At 51.8% G+C, this 22500-nt stretch overlaps 1 protein-coding gene across 3 annotated transcripts in view; it reads right to left on the bottom strand.

The window, feature by feature from the left end:
• Window positions 1–22500, bottom strand: part of Sipa1l3 (signal induced proliferation associated 1 like 3) — a 218932-nt gene that overhangs the window by 7443 nt on the left and 188989 nt on the right. For 2 of the 3 annotated variants that reach the window (XM_059276364.1, XM_059276371.1), the window contains exons 15-18: window positions 18507–18728; window positions 6000–6165; window positions 5114–5360; window positions 1217–1360 (exon numbers count right to left, since the gene is read on the bottom strand). In XM_059276364.1, coding sequence (XP_059132347.1) covers window positions 1217–1360; window positions 5114–5360; window positions 6000–6165; window positions 18507–18728 — 779 coding nt within the window. The remainder of the gene's footprint in view (window positions 1–1216; window positions 1361–5113; window positions 5361–5999; window positions 6166–18506; window positions 18729–22500) is intronic. The other variant, XM_059276377.1, reaches the window with a different exon arrangement.

Raw genomic sequence — 22500 nt, 5'->3', positions numbered from 1 at the left:
GGGCTACATGAGACCTATCTAAAACAAATGAACAAACAAAGCCATTCACTCAATTGTTCATTCAGCATTGGGGATCAAACCCAGGGTCTTAGAGCTAGGCTGTGGTGGCGCACACCTTTAATCCCAGCACTTGGGAGGCAGAGGCAGATGGATCTCTGTCAGTTCAAGGCCAGCCCGGTCTATAGGGCAAGTTCTAAGACAGCCAGGATTATACAGAGTAGCCCTGTCTCAAAAAACCAAACCAGACCAACCAAGCAAAAAACAATGCAGGGTCTTCCACAGGAGTGTTTTACCAGCTTGCTATACTGCAGCTCACAAATCCCATCTGAGTCGGGCACACGGGCTACCTACCCAGTTTACTGCTGCAGCAAAGCATGGCCATGGGCCGAGGCTCTGGCCAAGACGTTAGTGCACAGGAATGCAAGGTTCCCCTGATGTAAGGTTTGTGTCTTTCTTCTGTACTGCTTGCGGAGGTGGGGACATAATGCCAGAGCTCTACCAGCTACCTGTGACAGACAGGGTGAGGCTCCTACACACAGCAGAGTAGTGGGCTAGCACTGGGTCCTACTCAGTTTGCTGAATTTACAAGTGTCACCTGTAGTTTGGCTGCTTAACTAGGACTTTCTTTCTTTCTTTCTTTCTTTCTTTTTTTTTTTTTGAGACGGTCTCTCTACATAGGCCTGGCTATCTTGAAACTTGTTTTGTAGATCAGGATATCATGCTTGGCCTTTTTTTTTTTTTTTTTTTTTGAGATGGGTCTTATGTGGCCTTCAATAGGGCACTGTTTGTGGAGGGCTTGCTCTGGGGCCACCTTTTTTTGGGGGGTGGGGAGGTTCAAGACAGGGTTTCTCTGTGTAGCCCTGGCCGTCCTAGAACTCAATGTGTAGACCGGGCTGGCCTCGAACTCAGAGATCCGCCTGCCTCTGCCTCCCAGTGCTGGGATTACAGATATGCGCCACCACCACCACGCTGCTGTTTCTTAAACCATTCTGTAGCCCCGGCAGTTGGTGAGGGATCTCCTTCAGTAGACCAGGAGTGGGGATCAGAAGAGGTCACCTGCTTTGGATGCATGGTTAGCAAATGACAACTCAAAGTTTTAACTTCCCTCTGTGACTCTGGAAGCCAGTGTGAGGTCCAGCAGACTCTAGGGCCTCCAGCAATCCTCCCAAAACAGATGGCCACCGAGGACCAGGGAGCCCGGGTGGAGGCTACCTACCTTCGTAGGCCTTGGCAGCGTTCACCAGGCTGGACCACTCAAGGCCAGTAGCCGTGTCTGGTAGTGGCATCATTCCAGGGTCAAGCCGTCGCAGGGGCCGGTCCCGTCCGTCAGCCAGCGAGAGCTCCGAGGTTGAGATGGCCGCTACGTGGGAAGATGTGGAGACACGGGGGTGACTGAGCATGACAGCGTGGAAGGGACAGGAACACAGGTATTTCACACTGTTCACATGAGGTACACATCAGGCTTCACGGGGCCAGGGCACTGCGATGCTGGGTGTCTGTGTGGGCAGCTTTCTATACAGGAGCAGGGGAGGTGTTACTGAGTGACCTTCCAGCACCGCTCTGCAATGGGAGGTAGGCACCGGGAGAGACCCGAGAGAAAAGCATTCCTATGGAACAGTCGGCATGGAGTCCCGGAGGTTCAAGAAACAATGAGGCAGCCCAGGTGGCTCAGAGCGAGCAGAAGGAGGTAAGTCAGAGAAGTGACGAGCCTGTGGTCACCATGAAGTCTTCCACCTGAAGGGTACGGTCCCTCCCAAAGAGGTGTGCAGGCTACCCCTGGGATGTGTGGACAGGATGTCCGGCTGTCCCCACAGCAATGCTGGAGGACAGGAAACGTCCTGACAGTCACGTGGCAGGTCTTGTCAGGACTTAGGGCCCATCGGAGGCTTTGTAATCAGCTCCAGATTTGTTCCTGGAGCAGCGCTCCGCATCCCTGGTATTTTAAGATGTTTCTGTAAGGCAAAGGCCTCGCCAACAGAGGCCGCTAGGCCTTGTCTGCAGGATATTCCTAGTCCAAAGGGGAAGACACCCAGAGCGAATGGGGCTGTAACGGGGAAACAGGGCGGCGTGGTCAGGCGTGGGTGGGATGGGAGAACCCAGAGGCCGTGGGTTTGAAAGGCAGAGGGGAGGGAAGCTGGGTCCAGATGGAGAGAGTGTGGCAGAGCTGGAGGAAGGGGCTCCAATCTGCCTGTTCTCTGGACCTACATGCACAGTACTCTCTCACTTCTTCTGGCTTGCAGTGGGCATGTCCTGAGTGCCAGGCCTCAGCTAGGAGCAGCCAGAGTTGTGGTGATACATTGTGTGCCCTAATAAACTTGCCTGAGGATCAGAGGACCGAGCCAGCCACTAGATTAGACATAGAGGTCAGGAAGTGGCGGCACACACCCTTAATCCTATCACTCGGGAGGCAGAGATCATCTGGATCTCTGTGAGTTCGAGGGCATACTGGACTACATGAGATTGATCCAGTATAGGAGAGAAACAGAGTCAGGCAGTTGTGGACACACCTTTAATCCCTGATGCCTTTGCTTGGGAAGCACACAGCCTTTAATCCCAGGAAGTAATATGGAGGGCAGAGAAAGGTATATAAGGCGTGAGGAAACAGGAACTCACTCTCTTTAGACTGAGGACTTCGTAGAGGTAAGAACTGGTGGCTGGCTGTTCTGCTTCTCTGATCTTCCAGCTTTCTAAAACTCTGATATCTAGCTCTTTTTTTTTTTTTTTTTTTAATTAAAAGACTATCTAAGATTTGAACAACACAGGGGATCAAGGCTGAGGGCAGAGGCAGGAGACAAGGATGGACTTAGGAAGCATGGAGGCAGGGCTCTGTGCTAGTGCCAGGGGGTGTCTGGGGTGCTCATCGGGGTGTCTGGGGTGCTCTGTCAGGGTGTCTGGGGTGCTATGTCGGGGTGTCTGGGGTGCTCTCTCGGGGTGTCTGGGGTGCTATGTCAGGGTGTCTGGGGTGCTCTGTTGATGGGCAGGAAGATTGGAACATGGGGGGACTCCAAGAAAGAGCAGTGACTGTCAGGCCTGAAGGAAGAGGGCCGGAAGAGCACAGCTATCTGTGGGGTGTCCTGAGGAATAGGGCTGAGGCAGAGCCCTGGGGCTAAAAGCCTCAGAACACCAAGGCAAGGACTGTGAGGCACCATGGCTGGATTAAAAATTTTGCTAGCTGCTGTGGGATGGTCTATATGTCAAATGTGTGCTCTGATTGGTCAATAAATAAAACACTGATTGGCCAGTGGCCAGGCAGGAAGTATAGGCAGGACTAACAGAGAGGAGAAAGGAGAGAACAGGAAGGCAGAGGGAGACACTGCCAGCCGCCGCCATGACAAGCAGCATGTGAAGATGCCAGTAAGCCATGAGCCACGTGGCAAGGTACAGATTTATAGAAATGGATTAATTTAAGCTGTAAGAACAGTTAGCAAGAAGCCTGCCACGGCCATACAGTTTGTAACCAATATAAGTCTCTGTGTTTACTTGGTCGGGTCTGAGCGGTTGTGGGACTGGCAGGTGAGAGAGATTTGCCCTGACTGTGGGCCAGGCAGGAAAACTCTAGCTACAGCTAGCTTTTTCGAGGCAAGGTTTCATTAGACCAAGCTGGCTTCGAATTCATGGTGCAGTCGAGGCTGACCCTGAAATCCATCTGGCCCGAGCCTTCCTGCTTTCACCCCCTAAGCGCTAGGGTACTAGGTGTGATCCCCATACTTGGCTACTGCAAGAAGATTAAAGGGATGAGATGGTACCCTTAAAAGAGTCCCAGGATTTCCTTTATCTCAAGCCCCATAAAGTAAGAGAGATACAGGGGGTTTCACATCTAGATGACATGGGGACACGACCCCTAAGCTGAAATCCTAGGCACAGAACACATCTAAACTAAAGACAGTCCGGATTTTAGAAAATAAGTTGTGCATAGCTGGGTGTGGTGGTGAACACCTTTAATGCCAGCACTCGGGAGGCAGAGGCAGGCGGATCTCTGGGTTTGAGGCCAGCCTGGTCTACACAGAGAGACCCTGTCTTGAAAAACCCAAAAAAAAAAAAAAAGAAAAGAAGTAAGGTATGCCACACATTTTCTAACACTCTCAAGGCCACGCAGCACCCCACCCACCTCCCTCCAGTACACACACCACTACTTGCCACTTCTAGCAGAGGAGTTATGGAAGGTGGCTGGGAGTGATGGCTCCTGCCTAAAACCCCAGCACTCTGCATTCAGGAAGCTGAGGCAGGAGGATCTCTGTAATTCCAGGCCAGCTTGGTCTACATAGTGAGTCCCAGGTCAGCCAGGGCTACATAGTGACACTCTGTCTCAAATCAATCAACCATCCAATACTAAAACAGCCAGCCAGCCTCCAGTGTGTCTGGATGGGGTTCGCTGCAGCAAGCAGGGTTGTATCCACTGCTTGTCAGACGTGAGAGGAGAGCTCAGAGCGCAGAGCACAGCCTTGGCTGCTTGTCAGACGTGAGAGGAGAGCTCGCAGAGCGCAGCCTGATCGACTTTGCCATTTCTCTTTTTCAATCAAGATAGGTCTTGCTTACAATCCTAGGCTGGCCTCAAACTCATGACCCTCCTGCCTCCAAGTGCTAGAATTACAGATGTGTCAGCATGCTGGCTACACCATGGCTTTTTCAGGAGATGATGTACCAGTACCCCACTTACAGGGCATATTCAATAAATACCTGCTAGATGAAATAAAGGGGTAGATAAGTCTCACCCAGGACTGCCCCCACCCCCAAGCATGGCATATTTGGGGAAGTAGGGTCATTAAGTAAATGTTAAAAAAATGGGATGTTTAGGTGGGACCAGGGAGGCTGGTGGGGTGCAGGGAGGCTGGTAGGGTAGAGGGAGGCTGGTGGGGTACAGGGAAGCTGGTGGGGTAGAGGGAGGCTGGGGAGCAGAGGATGTAAGGCCCTGTCCTTGGGGAAGCTCATTTCCTCTGGTCTCAGGTGACCCAGTGTTTGGCCAGCAATATTTGCTCCTTGAGGTCCCCTTGAGCACCTGTGCACCCTTCCCCTCACATGACTGGCCATATAGGACCACCAGGTACCTCCCACCTGTGGTGCACCCCACTGCCCAGCCCTGAGGGACCTGCAGCCCCACAATGCCCAGGCTCACATTTCTTCTCTGGGAAGCCATTGCCAGTGGCTGGAATGGTGCTGGGTGCCCCGCTGGGTGGGTGGGGGTGCTGGTGCTGGCGGCGGGCGGGCAGCGTGCTGGAGGGGAAGGCGCAGGTGCTGGTGAAGAGCACATCGCTGGGCAGGCCAGGCTCCAGGCTGGCCGGGCTGGCAAAGCTGGGCTCCCGGCGCCCGCTGCACAGGCTCTCATCCGACAGTGTCCGCTGCAGGCTCTTCTGGGGAGACTGCTGCCGGGACAGGGTGGGACAAGGGATTGGCACGCCGGGCGTGTGGTTGCTGCCCTGGGGGCTTCTTGGCAAGTTCTTACTCACCCAGCATCCACTTCTGTACCCTTACCGGTCACAACACTAGATGTCCCCCCCAGGGTTCCCCAGCCCTGACTGTGGCCCATGGCTTCTGATCCTAGCCTCCACCGTAGCCTTATACTGGCACTTTACCACTGAATTGTACATGTCTTTTCTTTTCCGATATGGTCTCAGCTAGTCATGTAGTCCAGGCTGGCCTGGAATATGTGATTCCCCTGCCTCAGTCTCCTGAGGACTGCGGTCACAGGTGTGTGCCACAGTGCTCCGTGAAGGGCTGTCTTGGTTCCCATAGACTGCCTGCCTGGCAATGGGAGCCCACCCTGCACATGGTTCCTGTGCTCTCAACAGCTGGTAGGACCATTTCCCTCTTGGGCTCTGGGAGAAAGATGTGAGACCCAGGGTCTCCGGGGCCTTTTCCAGTGGCTTAAGTCCTGGTTCTGTCCATGAGCAACAGGAGACGCTCACTTGCACACCCCAGCAGGGCCAGCAGACATCAAAGGCTGGGGACATGACAGAGCACTGCCCCCCTCCCAAACCGTCCCGAGGCCAGCAGCCACGCACCCCTGTGTCCCGATCCTGCTCTGGCCCCAGGTTGTCCATGATGATGAGCTTCTTCAGATCATCCTCGATGGTTGACTTGTAGTTCTTCCGTGGGGACCGGAGGTCTCGCAGGGATGCCCTCAGCCGAGGCTGACCAAAGACATTCTTAGCGCTGGTGTCCACCTGCCTGGAACGAGAACACTGGAGTCAGAGGGCCTTCAGCTGCTTCCCAGGGCCGTCTGGACTGGAGAAGACTATCCACCACCATCCAGTGACTGTGCCTCCTCTATGTTACCTGGCTCTGCACTTATCACCTGTGCTGGGAACCTGCCTGAACGGGCCTATTCCAAGGGCTGTGGTACAGCAGGCAGGGACCTCAGAGCCACCTGCAGGAGGGGCCGATTCTAGGCAGGTGAACAAGGTGGACCCTACGTGTGAGACAGAAACATGTTTTGAAGCAAATAAGGTTGGGTGGAGGGACCATCAAGGGAGGAATCCGCACAGAAGAACATTCCGGGTGGAAGAGGGGGCACGTTGAGACTGAGAAGAGGTGAGGCCTGGGAGGAGACAGGGACAGACTGCACGAGACTTGTGAGCACAGTACAGATTTATGGTTGCTTCCGGGAGCCCTAGGGGTTGAGCCACCAGCTGGCCAGTGTTAGGTCCTGATGCATGTCAGGAGGATGGGGGTGGTGGTGGCAGGGCTCACGAGGGTAGGCATGTGAGAGGTGAGCACATCCCTCACAAGTGTTGGGGTATCCCAGAAAGCCCTCACCCCTGCTTCAGGAACTCAGGTAGGTTAGGTGGGGTTTTCTGTCATGTCACATTCCCTACACCACAGGGTTCTGAGACCCAACGGCCACCATCCTAAGCTCGGCCTCCCACTCCAGAGGGCAGATGGGAAGCAGGGGCCACTCTCCTCCTCTTTCCCATGCTGATCCACAGCTACGCTCAGAGGCTTGCACACTTGGTCCCTAGCTGATGAACGACCTGGAAAGGACTAGGAGGTGTGCCACTGGAGGGGCGGCGGCGGGGGGGGGGGCTCTCAAGAGTCCCATCATTGCCAGTGTCTTTCTGCCTAGCGGTTGTGTCTCAAGATGTGAGCGCTCGGTACCGCTCCAGCACCGGCCTACCTACCTGCTGTCACGCTCTCCACCATGGACTTAGCCCCCTGAAACCGTAAGCCCCGAATCAACTCTTTCATAAGTTGCCTTGGTCATGGTGTCTTCACAGCACTAGGAAAGTGACCGAGGCAGTATTCCATTGCTGGAAAACACCCCAGAAGATCTGCGGCCAAGCACCTGGCTGGCCCGACAGAAGCACATCTTTGAGATGGAGGCTCCTGTGGCTCCCAGCTCCCTTCAGACCAGCCCGTTCCCCCATAGCTCCTGGCCTGCTACCCAGAGACCTGTGGGACAATGTGACTTGTAGACCTTCTCTTGTCTCTGTTTGTGGCCTGGCTTCTAGTCTAGAACTGACATAGCGGGGACATCTGGGCTCTGACTTGAGTCCTTGCCGCTCCTAGGGAGAAACAATGTCAGCAGCAAAGGCCTTGTGAGACACCACTTTGTACTGGGGCTCCAAAGCTACCCAGCAGGGACTGGGTGTGTTTGTTCAGCACACACTAAGCCCCAAGTTCCATCTCCAGTACTACCTAATGCCAGGTGTGGTGGCACACATCAGTAATCCCGACACTTGGGAGGTGGAGAATCAGGAGTTCAGAGTAATCTTTAACTATGTACCGAATCTGGGGCAGCCTGGGCTACATAAGATCTTGTCTTAAGGGCTGGAGAGATGGCTCAGAGGTTAAGAGCACTGTTTGTTCTTCCAAAGGTCCTGAGTTCAATTCCCAGCAACCACATGGTGGCTCACAACCATCTGTAATGAGATCTGGCACCCTCTTCTGGCCTGCAGGGATATGTGCAGACAGAACAATGTATACATAATAAATAAATAAAAAAAAAAAAAAAAAAAAAAAAAAAAAGATCTTGTCTTAAAACACAAACCAAACCAGATGAGGAGATGGAGAGATGGTTGCTGTTCTTCCTGGGGACAAAAGTTTGGTTCCCAAATCCTAAGGTGGGTGGCTCACAATCACTTGGCACTCCAGCTCCAAGGGATTTAATGTCCTCTTCTGGCCTGCACACACGTGCACTTACCATGCACACACATCCCACAACAAACACATATACACACCAATAAAATAAAAAGAACCAAACAAGCAAGTAAAAACCAAGGAAGCCACTGGTGGAGCAGAAGCTTGTTTTTGGAGACAAGGTCCTTCTGCGTAGCCCTGGATGTCCTGGAACCTGCAGTGCAGCCACACTGGTCTTGAACTTGCAGTGCCCCAGCTTCCTCTGTCTCCAGTGAACTGGGACTAAAGGTACACACCACCATATCTAACTTATGTTTAATTTTTAATTTTTGTTTAAGTTTTACGTACACAGGCGTTTTGTCTGCATGTATGTCTGTGCACTGTGCTTGTGCGCCTGGTACCTACAGAGGCCTGAAGAAGGTGTTGGATCCCCTGGAAAACAACAAGCGGAGATGTCCCCGCTATGTCAGTTCTAGACTAGAAGCCCCTGGAGTGGGAGGCCGAGCTTAGGATGGTGGCCGTTGGGTCTTAGCCACTGAGCTATCTCCCCAGCCCTATTTTAAATTAATTAATTTCTTTGTGATGATGGGATCAAACCCAGGGCTTCACGTATGCCAGGCAAGCACTCTGTTACTGAACTATACCTCAGTCCCCTGCCCCCCTTTTCCTTTGTTCTTCTGCTTCGCTTTCTTGAGACAGGGTCTTGCTATGTGGCCCACGTTGGCCTGAAACACATTATCCTCCTGAGTGTTAGGGTTACAGGCATGGAGGAGGCTTTACTCACTATAACCATGTATTACAACAACAATCATCACAAGCAGCTCAGAGCAGGCTAGCATCCGGCGTGTACCATTTGTTACTGGAGGAAGAAAGACTCTGAGCCAAAAAAGGAAGTAAGATGTGTTGGGCTGTGGGAGGCTTTGAAGGCTGCATTTTCTCTCTGTTCCTCAGCAGCTGCCCTTGCAGCTTTAAAAGGGTGGGTGGAAAGGGTGGTGGGGCTTCCTTGTCAGGCCACATTCCTCCCCAAACCAGATCTGTAGGTCTGGGGCTCTCTGTCTCCGTCCTTACAGGGACAACTTAAAAACTTACAGTTGGGAGGAGAGGAGGAAGAGGAGGGAGAGGAGGAAGGACAGATGAAGTACCCTACACAAATGTTCTGAGGTAGCTGGAAGGCTTCCCTCCCACACCTTTGAGTTTTGGCTTTTCCCAGAATCCTCAATGCAGGGTCCTCTGCCCTAGTGAGGAGCAGGTCTGCATCAGAATAGCTTCCATGGAGAAAGCATTGTCCAGCTTTCTCCTCTTGAGGGAGTGTAAAAAGACCCATGGAATACAATTAAATGGGCACTTTCTCCACCCTGGCAGTTCTATATCAGGGAAAAGGCCTGCAGGAACACATGATGTGAAGAGTGTGTTTAGGTCCTGTCTGCTGGAGCTAACACCAACACGCAGAATCTATGCAGCAGGGCTAGAGGTGTAGCTCAGTGGCAAAATCCTTGCCTAATATGAATTAAAAAACAAAACAATTTTTTTTAGGTGACGCTGAGGATGGAACCTAGGGCCATGATAGACCACTGAGCCACACCCCCTAGCCCCTCATTGGGGGATTCTAGGCAGGGGCTCTATCACCGAGCCACACCCTAGCCCATCATTGAAGGATTCTAGGCAAGTGCTCTACCACTGAGCCATGCCCCCAGCCCCTCACAGGGGGATTCTAGGCTGACTGCTACCATTAATCTCTATCCTAAAAAAGACTGGTTTCAATACCTTGTATTGTACCTTCTTTGTCTAGCTCTTTGGTCTCTACAGTTGTCCAAATCTAATGATCTTAGGTTAGGATTGGTGGCTCTAAGCTATCCCATGGAAAAGCCACTCCACGGCTCTTAAGTACAAGGCCATTTTCTATGCCCTACTATGAAGCCATTGCCAGAAGACATGAAGGGAAAAAGCAGAAACACAAGTACAGCTGGTAACTGTGTTGATAGAGACAAGAGGGAGCGAGGAACCACGTGTGCCGCACACTCCTGTACCAAGCGTTCAGGAAACTCCACGTGTGCCACACACTCCCGTAACAAGCATTCGGGAGGCTGAGGTGGGGGACTGAGAGGTCAAGGCTACCCTATACAGTGGTAATTTCAAACAACAGCAATAAAAGACTCAAAGGAAAAAAATGAAGGGGTTACTGGAGAGATGGCTCAGCAGTGAGGGGCACTTGCTGCCCTTTCAGAGGACCCAGGTTTGGTTCCCAGCACCCACGCAGTGACTTACAACCACCTGTAACTACTCTTCTGAACCCTGCAGGCACCAGGCATGCGCATGGTGCACATATGGAAATGCAGGCAAAACCCCCATACGCATACATTTCAAAAAAGGGAGGGTGTGCAGCATGAGGTCACATTCAACACATGTCTGGAAGGATACGGAAGAAATCAAACAGTGGCTGCTTTTGTGGAGGGGATTCAGGGACTGTGAGCGAAGAGAGCTTCTTTGCATTGTTATACCTTCTATAATGCTGGGTGTGGCAACGCACATCTGTAACCCCAGCACTGAGAAGGCCAAAGGAGTGGGACCAGATGTTCAAGGTCATCTTCAGCAATGCACCAAGTTCTAGACAACTTGGGCTGTGTGAGATCCTGCCTCAGTGGGTAAAGTGCTTGCTATGAAGAACTGACAGTCGGGAGTCCCATTCTTGGAGTCCACAGTGGAAGGCAAGAACCCACTCCTGAAAGTTGTCCTCTGACCTCCACAGGCCTGCTGTGGCATGCACATGGCCACATGTGTTTGCACTAGAGCATGCATGTGAGCATGGGTATGTAGATGTGCAAACACACACACATACACACACACATACAAACAAACCACTACCACCTCCAAATAAACCTAACAACAACCCCCTCAAGGAAAACGAACAAAAACCCCAACAACAACAAAAACCAAACCAAAACCTTAAGCATTCTGCGGTATTTAATTTTCTACCTTCTGTATCTTACCTTTCAAAACATATCTGAAAGAAAGCATCATGCTTGCAGATCTGTCCAGCACTCCGAGACATAACTCTGATTGGTCCACACTATCTAAACTCAGATTTTGCCATGTTGTGGTTTAATTCCATCAGAAAAAAGAACAACCACAGAGGATGCTCTGGAGTTGTAGAGATGGCTCAGTGGTTAGGGGCTCTGGCTGCTCTTCCAGAGGATTCTAGTTAGATTCCCAGAACCCACACGGAGGCCTAAAAACATCTGTAACTACAGTTCTAGGGGATCTGACATCCTTTCTGGCCTCTACAGGCACTGCACACAGGTGGTGCAAACATACATGCCAGCGAAACACCCATACACATATAATAATTTAAGGAACTAAAAAACAAGAAAGAGGAAGCTGTGCACACAGTACTCTAGCAGAGGCAGTTCTTCTGTGAGAGACAGGGCACAAGTGCAGGCAAGCAGTGAGTCAGGCGTGGCTGTGAGCCATCCCAGCCAATGTGATGCCTTGGCCTCCAAATGGGGTGGCCCCCATGGGACCAGGTTAATTAAGCTAATTAGTATGGCTGTCAGCAGGGCTGAGGGTTCTGCCAACATGGCTGGTGGTAGCCAGTGGGAAACGGTATGGACAGTTCTTACTGTTTGTGCGGAACTGGTGCCCAAGGAGAGGCTCCTATGGTTCTTTTCTGGGTGGCACTGAGCTGGAGTTAGGGGTTGCTGAGTCCGAGGAAGAAGGGAGCCTGGAAACCATGGTTAACCACTGGAATCCAGCACCCAAAGCCCACTAAACCCTCATACTACTTCAGTGGCAGAGGCATTACTGTCCTCAATCTCATAGTTGGGGAAACTGAGGCTCAGTAAACTGAAGACACTTGTGGAAGGCATGTCTACCAGCTGCTCTAAACCACACAGTGACTTGCTCACGAGATAAGCAGAGTTCAGCATGTGGGCCCTGGGCCGTGGCTGGCGCTGTATGTGTAACTGTGCATGCCTCAGGTCGTCATCGGCACCTCCCTGGAGGTTAAAACAGTGTTGTGGAGCTTGTATGTGAACTGAAGTCATCTGACCCATGGACTACATTTGTAACTACAGCTGTAGGTAGCATCTGTGGTAGACTGGCACCTCCCGAGCACTCGCTCACTCTCCCAGGTCCCGGGCCGCTCCTTGATGCCATGATTTTCTCTGGTTCCCTCCACGGTCATCCCTCTTCATGGATGCAGATGTTCATGCCTGGGTCCTCAGCTGGGACTGGGGCCTTGTCTTCCTGACTACCACTCATGTGTTGCACCCTATGGTGTCAGCAGGAGCTGTTCTAGGGGCCTCCTGTGCTGAATTCCCAGTCCCTCAGACAGGGTTGGTGGCCCTGAAAAAATTACATGTCTCTATAACACGGTGCTGAGGGAAGCGGTAAGTGTGCGGCTGCACTCTGGAGGAGAGGCTCAAACATGGCAGAAACATATAGAAACCTTGTATGATGTCTCTGGCCATAGAGCCACCTCGCTGTGAGTGGTCCCAGCCTTTCAGCTAGGTCAGCCTTTGAGGTGGAGGCACCAGGAGGCAGAGGCTACGAGGCAGGGAAGGCTGCATGTTCTGACTTCGGCACAGTGTGGCCACCCCAGCCTGGCATACCCTTCACCAGCTAGTTCTCCATTGTAGACTTGGGATGACCCCAAAGGTCCCCACAGCTGCCATCGAGTAGAAATCACCACCACACCATTTAAAGAGATGGGTCCTGAGGTGAGCAGTCAATGGTGGACCCCCATCCCCTCATCCCTCTGGCGGCTGAGTGAAGGGAAACCACTCACTTGAGAGTTCATTGATGAAGTGAACAAAATGAGGCTTGCCTGACCAGCTCTGAGGGAGCTGTGGGCCACAGCCAGCGATGACACCCCCATTGCGGCGGGTGCTCTGTCCTCTGCAGCACATGGCCTGTCTTGCCCTAGCTGACACCATCTTTCATCAACAGGGTGTGCCTGAACACAGGGCAGTCTGTTTCCTCTAAGAAGTTTCTCTCAGAAGAGGAGGACACCATCTCATATTCGGGTCCGCCTGCCGGAGTCTGGGAGATGAGATGCCATTGGTATGGGTCCTGGCTTTGCTGTGCCTTGTCTGGTTGGGGATGTCAGGTGAGGTATTAATGGCACCTTTGGGAAATGGTATAAGAACAAGGCCCCTCTTATGGGGTTGCCAGGAGGGACTAGGGCCACGCAGCAAAGCCTGGCTCACAGACTGTGTTCCCTGTGCTGGTGCACAGTGTCCTTGTGGGACTCCACCGGTGGGACAGCCAGCTTCAGACAAGGCCCGATGGGACTGCTGGACACCAATGACCAGGGTGGATGACCAGGGAGGCAGAGACATTGAGTAGACATGGTAAAAAGGATTCTGGTGGCCTTGCGGAGGGAAACTCCAAGGCTGGCAGGGTGACCAGTGCTGTGATCAAGCAGTCCAGGCTGAGGGACTCTGATTCTCCTGCCTCTGGGAGCTATGTGCCACCACACCTGGTGAGATTTTTGTTTTTTATTGGCATGCTAGGCTTGGAACCCTTGTGCAGGCAAGGCAAGATTCCTACCACTGAGCCTGGCCCCTCACAACAGCATCATAGTTCTGTGACAAGTGTGTCTAGACTCAAGGGGTCAAAAACAGCGTTTTCTGAAAAACTGGGTTGGAGGAGTCAAGAGTCTCTGTATATGACGAGGTCATGATCTAGAGATGCTCAGGGAAAGTGTGAATTAAAAGCTCCATGGCTGAGCTGTAACTCAGCACAGAAGATCTTGCCTAGGAGACACGAGGCCCTGGGTTTGAGCTCTGGAAAATAAAATACCTGCCCCCCCCCCCCCCCCCCCCCCCGCCAGCAACTTTATAAAATGGGAGGGTACAGATAAAAGCATCGAGTCAGGACTGGACAGATGGTTCAGTGGTTAAGAACACTTGCTGCTCTTTCAGAGAACCCAGCACCCACATGGTGGTTCAGAACTGCCTCTAATTCAGTTTATGGGATCCAACGCCTTCTTCTAGTCTCCACGGGCACCAGGCATGCATATGGTACACATACTATAATACAGGCAAACATCCATACTCATAAAATAAAAATAAGTAAACCTCAAAAAAATAAAGCATTTAGTCAGTCTTTTATATTTGTTATTTTAACAAATATATCTGTAGCCAAACTTGGTGGTGCACATCTATATCCCTAGCACTTGGAAGTGAGACAGGACCAAGTTTCTGTCTCATAAAACCAAAGGCTGGGCTAGAGAGATGGCTCAGAGGTTAAGAGCACTGACTGTTCTTCCAGAGGTCTTGAGTTCAATTCCCAGCAACCACATGGTGGCTCACAACCATCTATAATGAGATCTGGTGCCCTCTTCTGTATACATAATAAATAAATAAATCTAAAAAAAAAATAATAAAATCAAGGGCTAAGCATGTAGCTCAGAGAACAGGACACTTGTCTAGTGTTTACAAGGCCCTGGGTTCCACTGCCAGCATGGTGGGGAGAAGGTGTATGATCCAGATCATGGGTGGAGCGCTTGCCTAGCATGTACAAGGTACTGGGTGAAAAAAAATGTGAATGTGACCTCACCTAGAAACAGGGCCTTTGGAGAGGTAATCAAGTTGAAATGAAGTCAATAGGATGGATGTGAATCTGAGAACATTGGGGAATGGTGGCCACGGAGGGAGAGGCCCTATGAAGATGAAGTGAGTACTGGGAAGTGAAGCAGCTCCTCCTGCCAGGGAAGGCCAGAGTAAGCCAGCAAAGTACATGATGCTGGAGAAGGCACTGGAACAGACCATCTCTCCCTCATGGCTACTAGTAGGAGACCCTGCCGCCCCTCCAGAACTGTGAGACATCCAGTGGGAGACCCTGCTGCCCCCTCTAGAACTGTGAGACATCCAGTGGGAGACCCTGCCGCCCCCTCCAGAACTGTGAGACATCCAGTGGGAGACCCTGCTGGCCCCTCCAGAACTGTGAGACATCCAGTGGGAGACCCTGCTGCCCCCTCCAGAACTGTGAGACATCCAGTGGGAGACCCTGCCGGCCCCTCCAGAACTGTGAGACATCCAGTGGGAGACCCTGCCGGCCCCTCCAGAACTGTGAGACATCCAGTGGGAGACCCTGCCGCCTCCTCCAGAACTGTGAGACATCCAGTGGGAGACCCTGCCGGCCCCTCCAGAACTGTGAGACATCCAGTGGGAGACCCTGCCGGCCCCTCCAGAACTGTGAGACATCCAGTGGGAGACCCTGCCGGCCCCTCCAGAACTGTGAGACATCCAGTGGGAGACCCTGCCGCCTCCTCCAGAACTGTGAGACATCCAGTGGGAGACCCTGCCGGCCCTCCAGAACTGTGAGACATCCAGTGGGAGACCCTGCCACCCCCTCCAGAACCGTCCTGTGTCCCATGACCAAGACAGTGACACCTATCTTCCAGTGGGAAAAGTGTAAAGTAGAACAGAGTGAAGAGACTGGGCTATCCAGCCTGCAAAAACCTGTCTGGAGGTGGTGTTAGCCTTAGACTATGTGGAATGAGAATGTTCCAGGCCAGGGAAAGAGGTAATGCAAAGGCCCTGGGGTGGGGTCACCATGTATTAAATTTGAGGCCCAGCAAAAGGTCAGTGTAGTTGGAGCAGAGTGAAGGATGGGGGTGAGGGACAGATCAGGCAGGATCTGGGCAGAAGCCTGTTCAAGGAACGTGGTATGTAAGCGCTTAATACAGAACATGCCCAGTGACCCTGAACCTCCAACATTAACCCTGGAGAGGGGTGGCTGGATATTGTAAGAAGGGGAGAATGCCAGATTCTAATTTTCAGAGTCCCCTCTGGCTGTTAGTGAGACGTGTGAACTGGATTTTCAGAGCCTGCTGATACCTCCAGGGACCCTCTTCTGTCTCCTGGTGCCTCTTTCCCTCCAAGCTCTATGTCACCCACAGATTTAAACAGATCCATCCAGGTCAGGAAAGAAGGTGTTGGTAAGAACAGATGGAGGAGGGCATTAGTTCCTTATCCAAGAGGATAAGAGCTTTGGCCTTGGCTATGTGGATTCTGATACAAGGGCTACCTCCCACTAGCATCAAACCCTGAGCCTCAGTTGCCTCATCTATTAAGTGGGGAGAATATCATGTCCTCAGGGAGACGTTGTGAACCTTCAGTAAATGAACGCACTTAGAAGAGGCCAGCAAGATGGCTCAGTGGGGAAGGGGGCTTGCTGCCAAACTGGAGGAGCCAAGTTTGATTCCTGGGATCCACACAGAGTGAGGAGAGAACTGCCTCCTGAAAGGTATCTTCTGACTTGTACATGTGCACCTCTCTTCAGTACATGAATAAATAAAGCTCATCAATAATCTTTTTTGCTTGTTTTTCAAGACAGGGTTTCTCTGTGTAGCTTTGGCTGTCCTGGAACTCACTCTGTAGACCAGGCTGGCCTCAAACTCATAGAGATCTGCCTGCCTCTGCCTCCTGAGTGCTGGGATTAAAGGAGCGCTCAACTACTGCCCAGTTTTTTTCTTTCTTTCCTTTTTTTTTTTTTTTAAAATAATCTTTACATATGAAAAATAACTCAGATCTGAGCCTAGCATCTGGTAAATACAAAATAAACACTGGTTATCGTATTCTTCAATTAAAACCTAAAGGCTCTTTGAAAGCTTTTGTTGTTGTAGTGCAGGGGATTAACAGTAACTTACAGATTCTAGGTAATACTATTATTGAGCCACATTTCCAGGTCTCCTTCACTGGGGGATTCTAGGCAGGAGCTCTACCACTGAGCCACACCCCAGCCCCTCACTGGGGGATTCTAGGCAGGGGCTCCACCCCTGGCCACACCCCAGCCCCTCACTGGGGGATTCTAGGCAGGGGCTCCACCACTGAGCCACACCCCAGCCCCTCACTGGGGGATGCTAGGCAGGGGCTCCACCCCTGGCCACACCCCAGCCCCTCACTGGGGGATTCTAGGCAGGGGCTCCACCACTGAGCCACACCCCAGCCCCTCACTGGGGGATTCTAGGCAGGGGCTCCACCCCTGGCCACACCCCAGCCCCTCACTGGGGGATTCTAGGCAGGTGCTCTACCACTGAGCCACACCCCAGCCCCTCACTGGGGGATTCTAGGCAGGAGCTCTACCACTGAGCCACACCCCAGCCCCTCACTGGAGGATTCTAGGCAGGTGCTCTACCACTGAGCCATGTCCCAGCCCCTCACTGGGGGATTCTAGGCAGGTGCTCTACCACTGAGCCATGTCCCAGCCCCTCACTGGGGGATTCTAGGCAGGGGCTCTACCACTGAGCCACACCCCAGCTCCTCACTGGGGAATTCTAGGCAAGTGATCTGCTGAGCTAGTATGCCTTAGTACCAAAGCCTTTTCCTCCTTCCTTCCTTCTTTCCTTCCTTCTTTCCTTCCTTTTCCTAGTTTTTCAAGACAGGGTTTCTCTGTGTAGCCTTGGCTGTTCTGGAACTCGCTCTGTAGACCAGGCTGGTCTCAAACTTAAGAGATCTGCCTTTGCCTCTGCTTCTTGAATGCTGGGATTAAAGGCGTACAATACTACCACCTGCCACCAAAGCCCTTTCTAACTGCACAGCCCACTCCCCTCTCTTTCACTCTATATGGAGCCGGAGAGATGGCTCTCAGCAGTCAAAAAGTGCTCGCTGTACAATCGTAAAGTTCAGATCCTGGCACCCAGGTAACAAGCCACGCATTCTACCCATTCCTGCAACCCCAGCTCTGAAGAGGATCACAGGATCTTGCTGGGTTCTAGTTTAACAGAGAAAATGAGAGATCAAAGTTCAGGGAGAGACCCTGCCTCAAAGCAATAGGCAGAAAACAACAGAGAAGAATGCCTGATTTGTTTTTCTGGCTTTCATGTGTGTGAAACACACGCACAAACTCATATACAAATAAATGAGTAAATTAAAAAGCGAGCAAGTGGGCTGGAGAGATGGCTCAGAGGTTAAGAGCACTGGCTGCTCTTCCGGAGGTCCTGAGTTCAATTCCCAGCACCCACATGGTGGCTCACAACCATCTGTAATGAGATCTGGTGCCCTCTTCTGACCTGCAGACATGCATGCAGGCGGAACACTACATAATAAAGAAATAAATCTTAAAAAGAAAAAGCGAGCAAGCAAGCAAACCACAGCCAAGGAGCTGACTCAGTGGGGTATGAAGTACTAGCCATGCAAGGTACATGAGCCTCCGTAGAAGTGGATATGGTGGCATCTATCTACACTCCCAGCATTCCTACAGGGATGGGAAGCAGGAACAGGAGTGCCGAGGTTACAGCAGCATGCTGCCACGCTCAGCTACAGTTTCTTATTTGCCGTATTTACTGTCGTCCCAACTGAATGTCAGTTCCCTAAGAACAGGGGTTTGTCACCTGTCCTGTTCACAACTGTAAACCCAGGGTGTGGAATACAGTGAGTCACCCTCTTCCTGTCCCAGAGACGCCCCCACGGTCTCTCAGTGGCACTTACTTCTTAGTGTCGACAAAGGGGAGTGGCCGTGGTGGGGGCTCGTCTGTTCTCTTCCATCCGGTTGGATGCTTGTTGTGTGCGGGCTGCTTGGAGAAGAAAGACTTGGGGACGGACGTGGAGAGCTGGAAGGGGCTGCACTGAGTGAGCTGGGAGGGCCGGGGAGTCTCTGCACTGGCTGTTTTGTAAACCTGAGCGGGGTAGCCAGCCCTGGAGCCCATGTCACTGCAAGAGAAAGACAAAGAAATGAGTCACTCACATACACGCTGCTGAAGCAGATTCCAGCGACAGTTAGGTATGGTGGTGCACACTTTAATCCCGGCACTCAGGTCAGCTGTGGCTACATAAAGTTCAAGACCAGCCAGGTCGACACAAGAGGCTGCTTGAAAGGGAGAAGAGGCTGGGGCATGGCTCTTTGGCAAAGCACTTGCTGCACAAGAGTGGGGAGTGGAGTCTGGATCCCACATGGGTGGGTAGGTGTGGCAGCCTGCCTGTAATCCTAGCAGACAGCAGAGGCAGGGTACCCCAGTAGGCTGAAACCAGTGAACTCTGGGTTCAAGTGAGAGATCAGGTCTCTATTTATACATTGCAGAGTGATTAAGAAAGGCTGGTGTCAAGTTAACCTTTCACCTGTACATGTACATGCACACGCATGCACGCCACATAAACACACATGTACGCTGGGCAGTGGTGACGCACACCTTTAATACCAGCACTTGGGAGGTAGAATCAGGTGGATCTCTGGGAGTTTGAGGTCAGCCTGGTCTACAGAGCAAGTTCCAGGACAGCCACTGTTACACAGAGAAACCTTGTCTTGGGGACACACACGTATGTACGTACGTACGTACGTATGTATGTATATACATACCACATATATGTACACAGCATATATAGATCATATACATATATGGTATATATAAATCAGGTTTACTTTGGATTGCAATTTCAGAGCATTCGGTTCATAGTGACCAGACCCCAATATATATACTTTTTATTTATTAGTATGTGTCAGAGTGTGTATGCCCACATGAGTTCTGGTGCCTGAGGAGCCCAGAAGAGGGTACTGGATTCTCTAGAGCTGGAGTTATAGGCAACTGTGAGCTGACTGACTTGGGTGTTGGGAACTGAAATCGAGTCCTGTGCTCTTAATCACCAAGTCAGCTCTCCAGCTTCACTCAAGCATTTAAAAAACACCCGAGCATCAAAGTATCACTCTATCTAACTGACCTAAAACCACAACTCTATATTCTAAAACAAAAAGAAAAGTTTTCCTTGCTTGAGATAAGATCTTACGATGTAGATCAGGCTGACCTGGACTTGGAGACCCTGCCTCCCAATCTCTGGGATTAAAGGTGCATGCCACCATGACTGACTTCTAATTTTTACCTTCAAGATCTATTTATTATTATTGTGTGCACCAGGGTGGGGGACGTGTGGAGGCAGGAGGACAACTTTGTGGAGTTGGTTCTCTGTCCACTGTTTACATGGGTTTGGGAATTGAACTCGGGTTGCCAGGCTTACACAGCAAGAGCCTTTACCCGCTGAGCCGGCTCCCTAGCCCCTTCGATTTGACCCCCGCTATCGATCACAGCTGGACTTTGGCAGCCAACGGCGCCAGCAGGTAAGGCTCTCTTCTTTGTTGTGATTTGTTGGGAGACAAGGTCTCCCACTACCTCCCAGGCTGGCCTGGAACTCACAGCAATCTTCTCACCCCAACGTCCCAAGCGGTGGTGGCACACACCTTTAATCCCAGCCCTCGAGAGGCAGAGGCAGGTGGGTGGATCTCTGTGATTTTGAGGCCAGCATGGTCTACAGAGCAAATTCCAGGACAGTCAGGACTGTCACACAGAGAAACCCTGTCTCAAAAAAAAAAAAAAAAAAAAAAAAAAAAAAAAAAAAAAAAAAGCATTTCAATGAACTGGATTGGACACGTTAGAAGAAAATGCTCTGGCACGGTGAACAGGAGCTATTCTATTAATTCTACAGGTGGTGATGACGGCAATGTACAGAGGCAGAAAGCAAAACTAAACCATATACAGACGGTTCCAAGCAAAAAGGAAGTGGCCATCTGATACCTCGGTGGCAAAGCCACCACGGTAGCCCTTTGCTTCAATGTGGTATTTGTGCAGATGTGAGGCCTGTGGATGAAGAGCTGCCCTTTGCTTCCAGATGAGCAAGGCTGCAAGCCTGCTTCCGTGCGCACATGCGCTTTGTCCCTTCCCATTAGTGAGCCTGTTTTCTTCTGAGGAAGGAGCCCCCCGTGGTGGTCCCTGAACTGCAGGTGTATGGAGCTGGCCTGTCCAGGGCTTATGAGCCCTGCTCCAGCTAAGGCAGGGCAGGGGTGTGGGGAGATGACTCCTACACCGTTGCCCCTTGCTTTAGCCACAGGCTGGGTGGACACAGCCCATTGGGATCGTGAGCAATGTTACTGCTCCATCGAGGCTCTGAAGGGAAGGGTCGGCGGTCCCAGGTGGATGACGGTACAAAGTGAAGAGCTGCGGCCCTGTCTTTGGGGAAAGAGCAGGGTCGGCCTGGGAGGCAGGGACGTGGCTGACTGCAAAGACGTTGGACACAGTGAGGCCTGGTATCAAACATTTCCCACACATCACCTCATACAGCACCTGACACTTCCTGATGTAGGAGTCACTGTCATATTTCAGGCGGGGACAGTGAGGCCTGGGGAGCCTAAATAACTTGTCCTTAGTACATATGGGATGGACGCTTTCTTCTGTGTCCTCGAGATGATTATTGTCAGGATAAAGGCGTAATAAAGAGATAACCCAGCTCTGGATGGAGCCCTGTGCTAAGTCCTTTAAATTCACAGCTTTACTTTGTCCTCATGACCTTGGACCCTAGCTCTGCTCTGTTATTGTTATCATCAAATTTTTAGAGGCAGAATCTCATGTACCCAGGCTGGCCTCCAACTTGCTGTGTAGCTGAGGATGACCTGACCTCCTCCTGATCCTCTTGCCTCTACCTCCTGAGTGCTAGGATTACAAGCGCGTGCCACCATGCCCAGCCTGGGCTTCCATTACTATCCCATTCGATGGATAGGAGGGTGGGTTCAGAGACCGAGGGCCTGAAGGAGTTCACACAGCAAAAAGTGGGGAGCTAAGACTTTGACACACACAGTGTAAGGAGGTCACGCAGGAACAACATGCTTACACAGCCCAGGGGGTCTGGCCGCTCACCACCCGACTCTCCTGTTGAATCTACACCGACCCCACACGCCCATGTTTGCCATGACCCAAGGGTCTGAAAGGATCATATTCTGATTCTTTGGCAGGATCTTAACAGGGGCCACACCCACCCTGCAGCCTCTTCAGGAGTGAAACAGAAAGGATTTGGAGTGAGGACTTCATCTGGATCCTATGCCCAATACTGCTTGCCACCTCTACCAAGTGCCTCCTGCCAGGATAGCCACCACTGTCTCTTCTACCTGCCTTCTGTGTCCTGCTCACAGCCACAGGGACCCTATGGGAATGTGCAACACTCCAGAACTCTGTGGTTTCAGCTCACGCAGACAAGCAGAGTCCCCCACTCCATCTGCCATCTCCTGTGTCCTCAGTTTCTTCGCTTGCCTGTCTTGTCTGTAGAAGCTACACAATGCTATTCCTCAAATACCCAGGAGTGTTTCTACCTCAGGGCCTTTGAGCTGCCCCTTTGTCCACAGGTCTCTGTTAGGCACTCCCTCAATCCCTTAGTCCTAGGAAAACAGACTGGGTTTTTCCCCCCTTGCTAGCTGTGACTCCCTGAGCAGATCTATCGTATGTGGCCCCAGTCTCCTGACACAGGCAGGGTGGGCCCCAGCAGACCCCCGGGTTACCTTTTAGGGCTGTGCCCGAGATGGAGCCCCAGAGAGATCCGGAGACTGCTAGCACAGCCTGGGAAGCAAAGCCACGTGCTTCCTGCCTGCTGGGAACGCCCAGCTGCGTCAGCTCCACGTGGAGCCGAGTCTCTGATCCCCTAGCTCTGACTGACAAATTGCTCTGGAAAC

This window comes from Peromyscus eremicus, chromosome 1 (assembly GCF_949786415.1).
Source record: "Peromyscus eremicus chromosome 1, PerEre_H2_v1, whole genome shotgun sequence".
Classification (NCBI taxonomy): Eukaryota; Metazoa; Chordata; class Mammalia; order Rodentia; family Cricetidae; genus Peromyscus; species Peromyscus eremicus.
The sequence above is the reverse complement of the archived record's forward strand: the minus strand, read 5'-3'. Positions and strand labels throughout refer to the sequence as shown.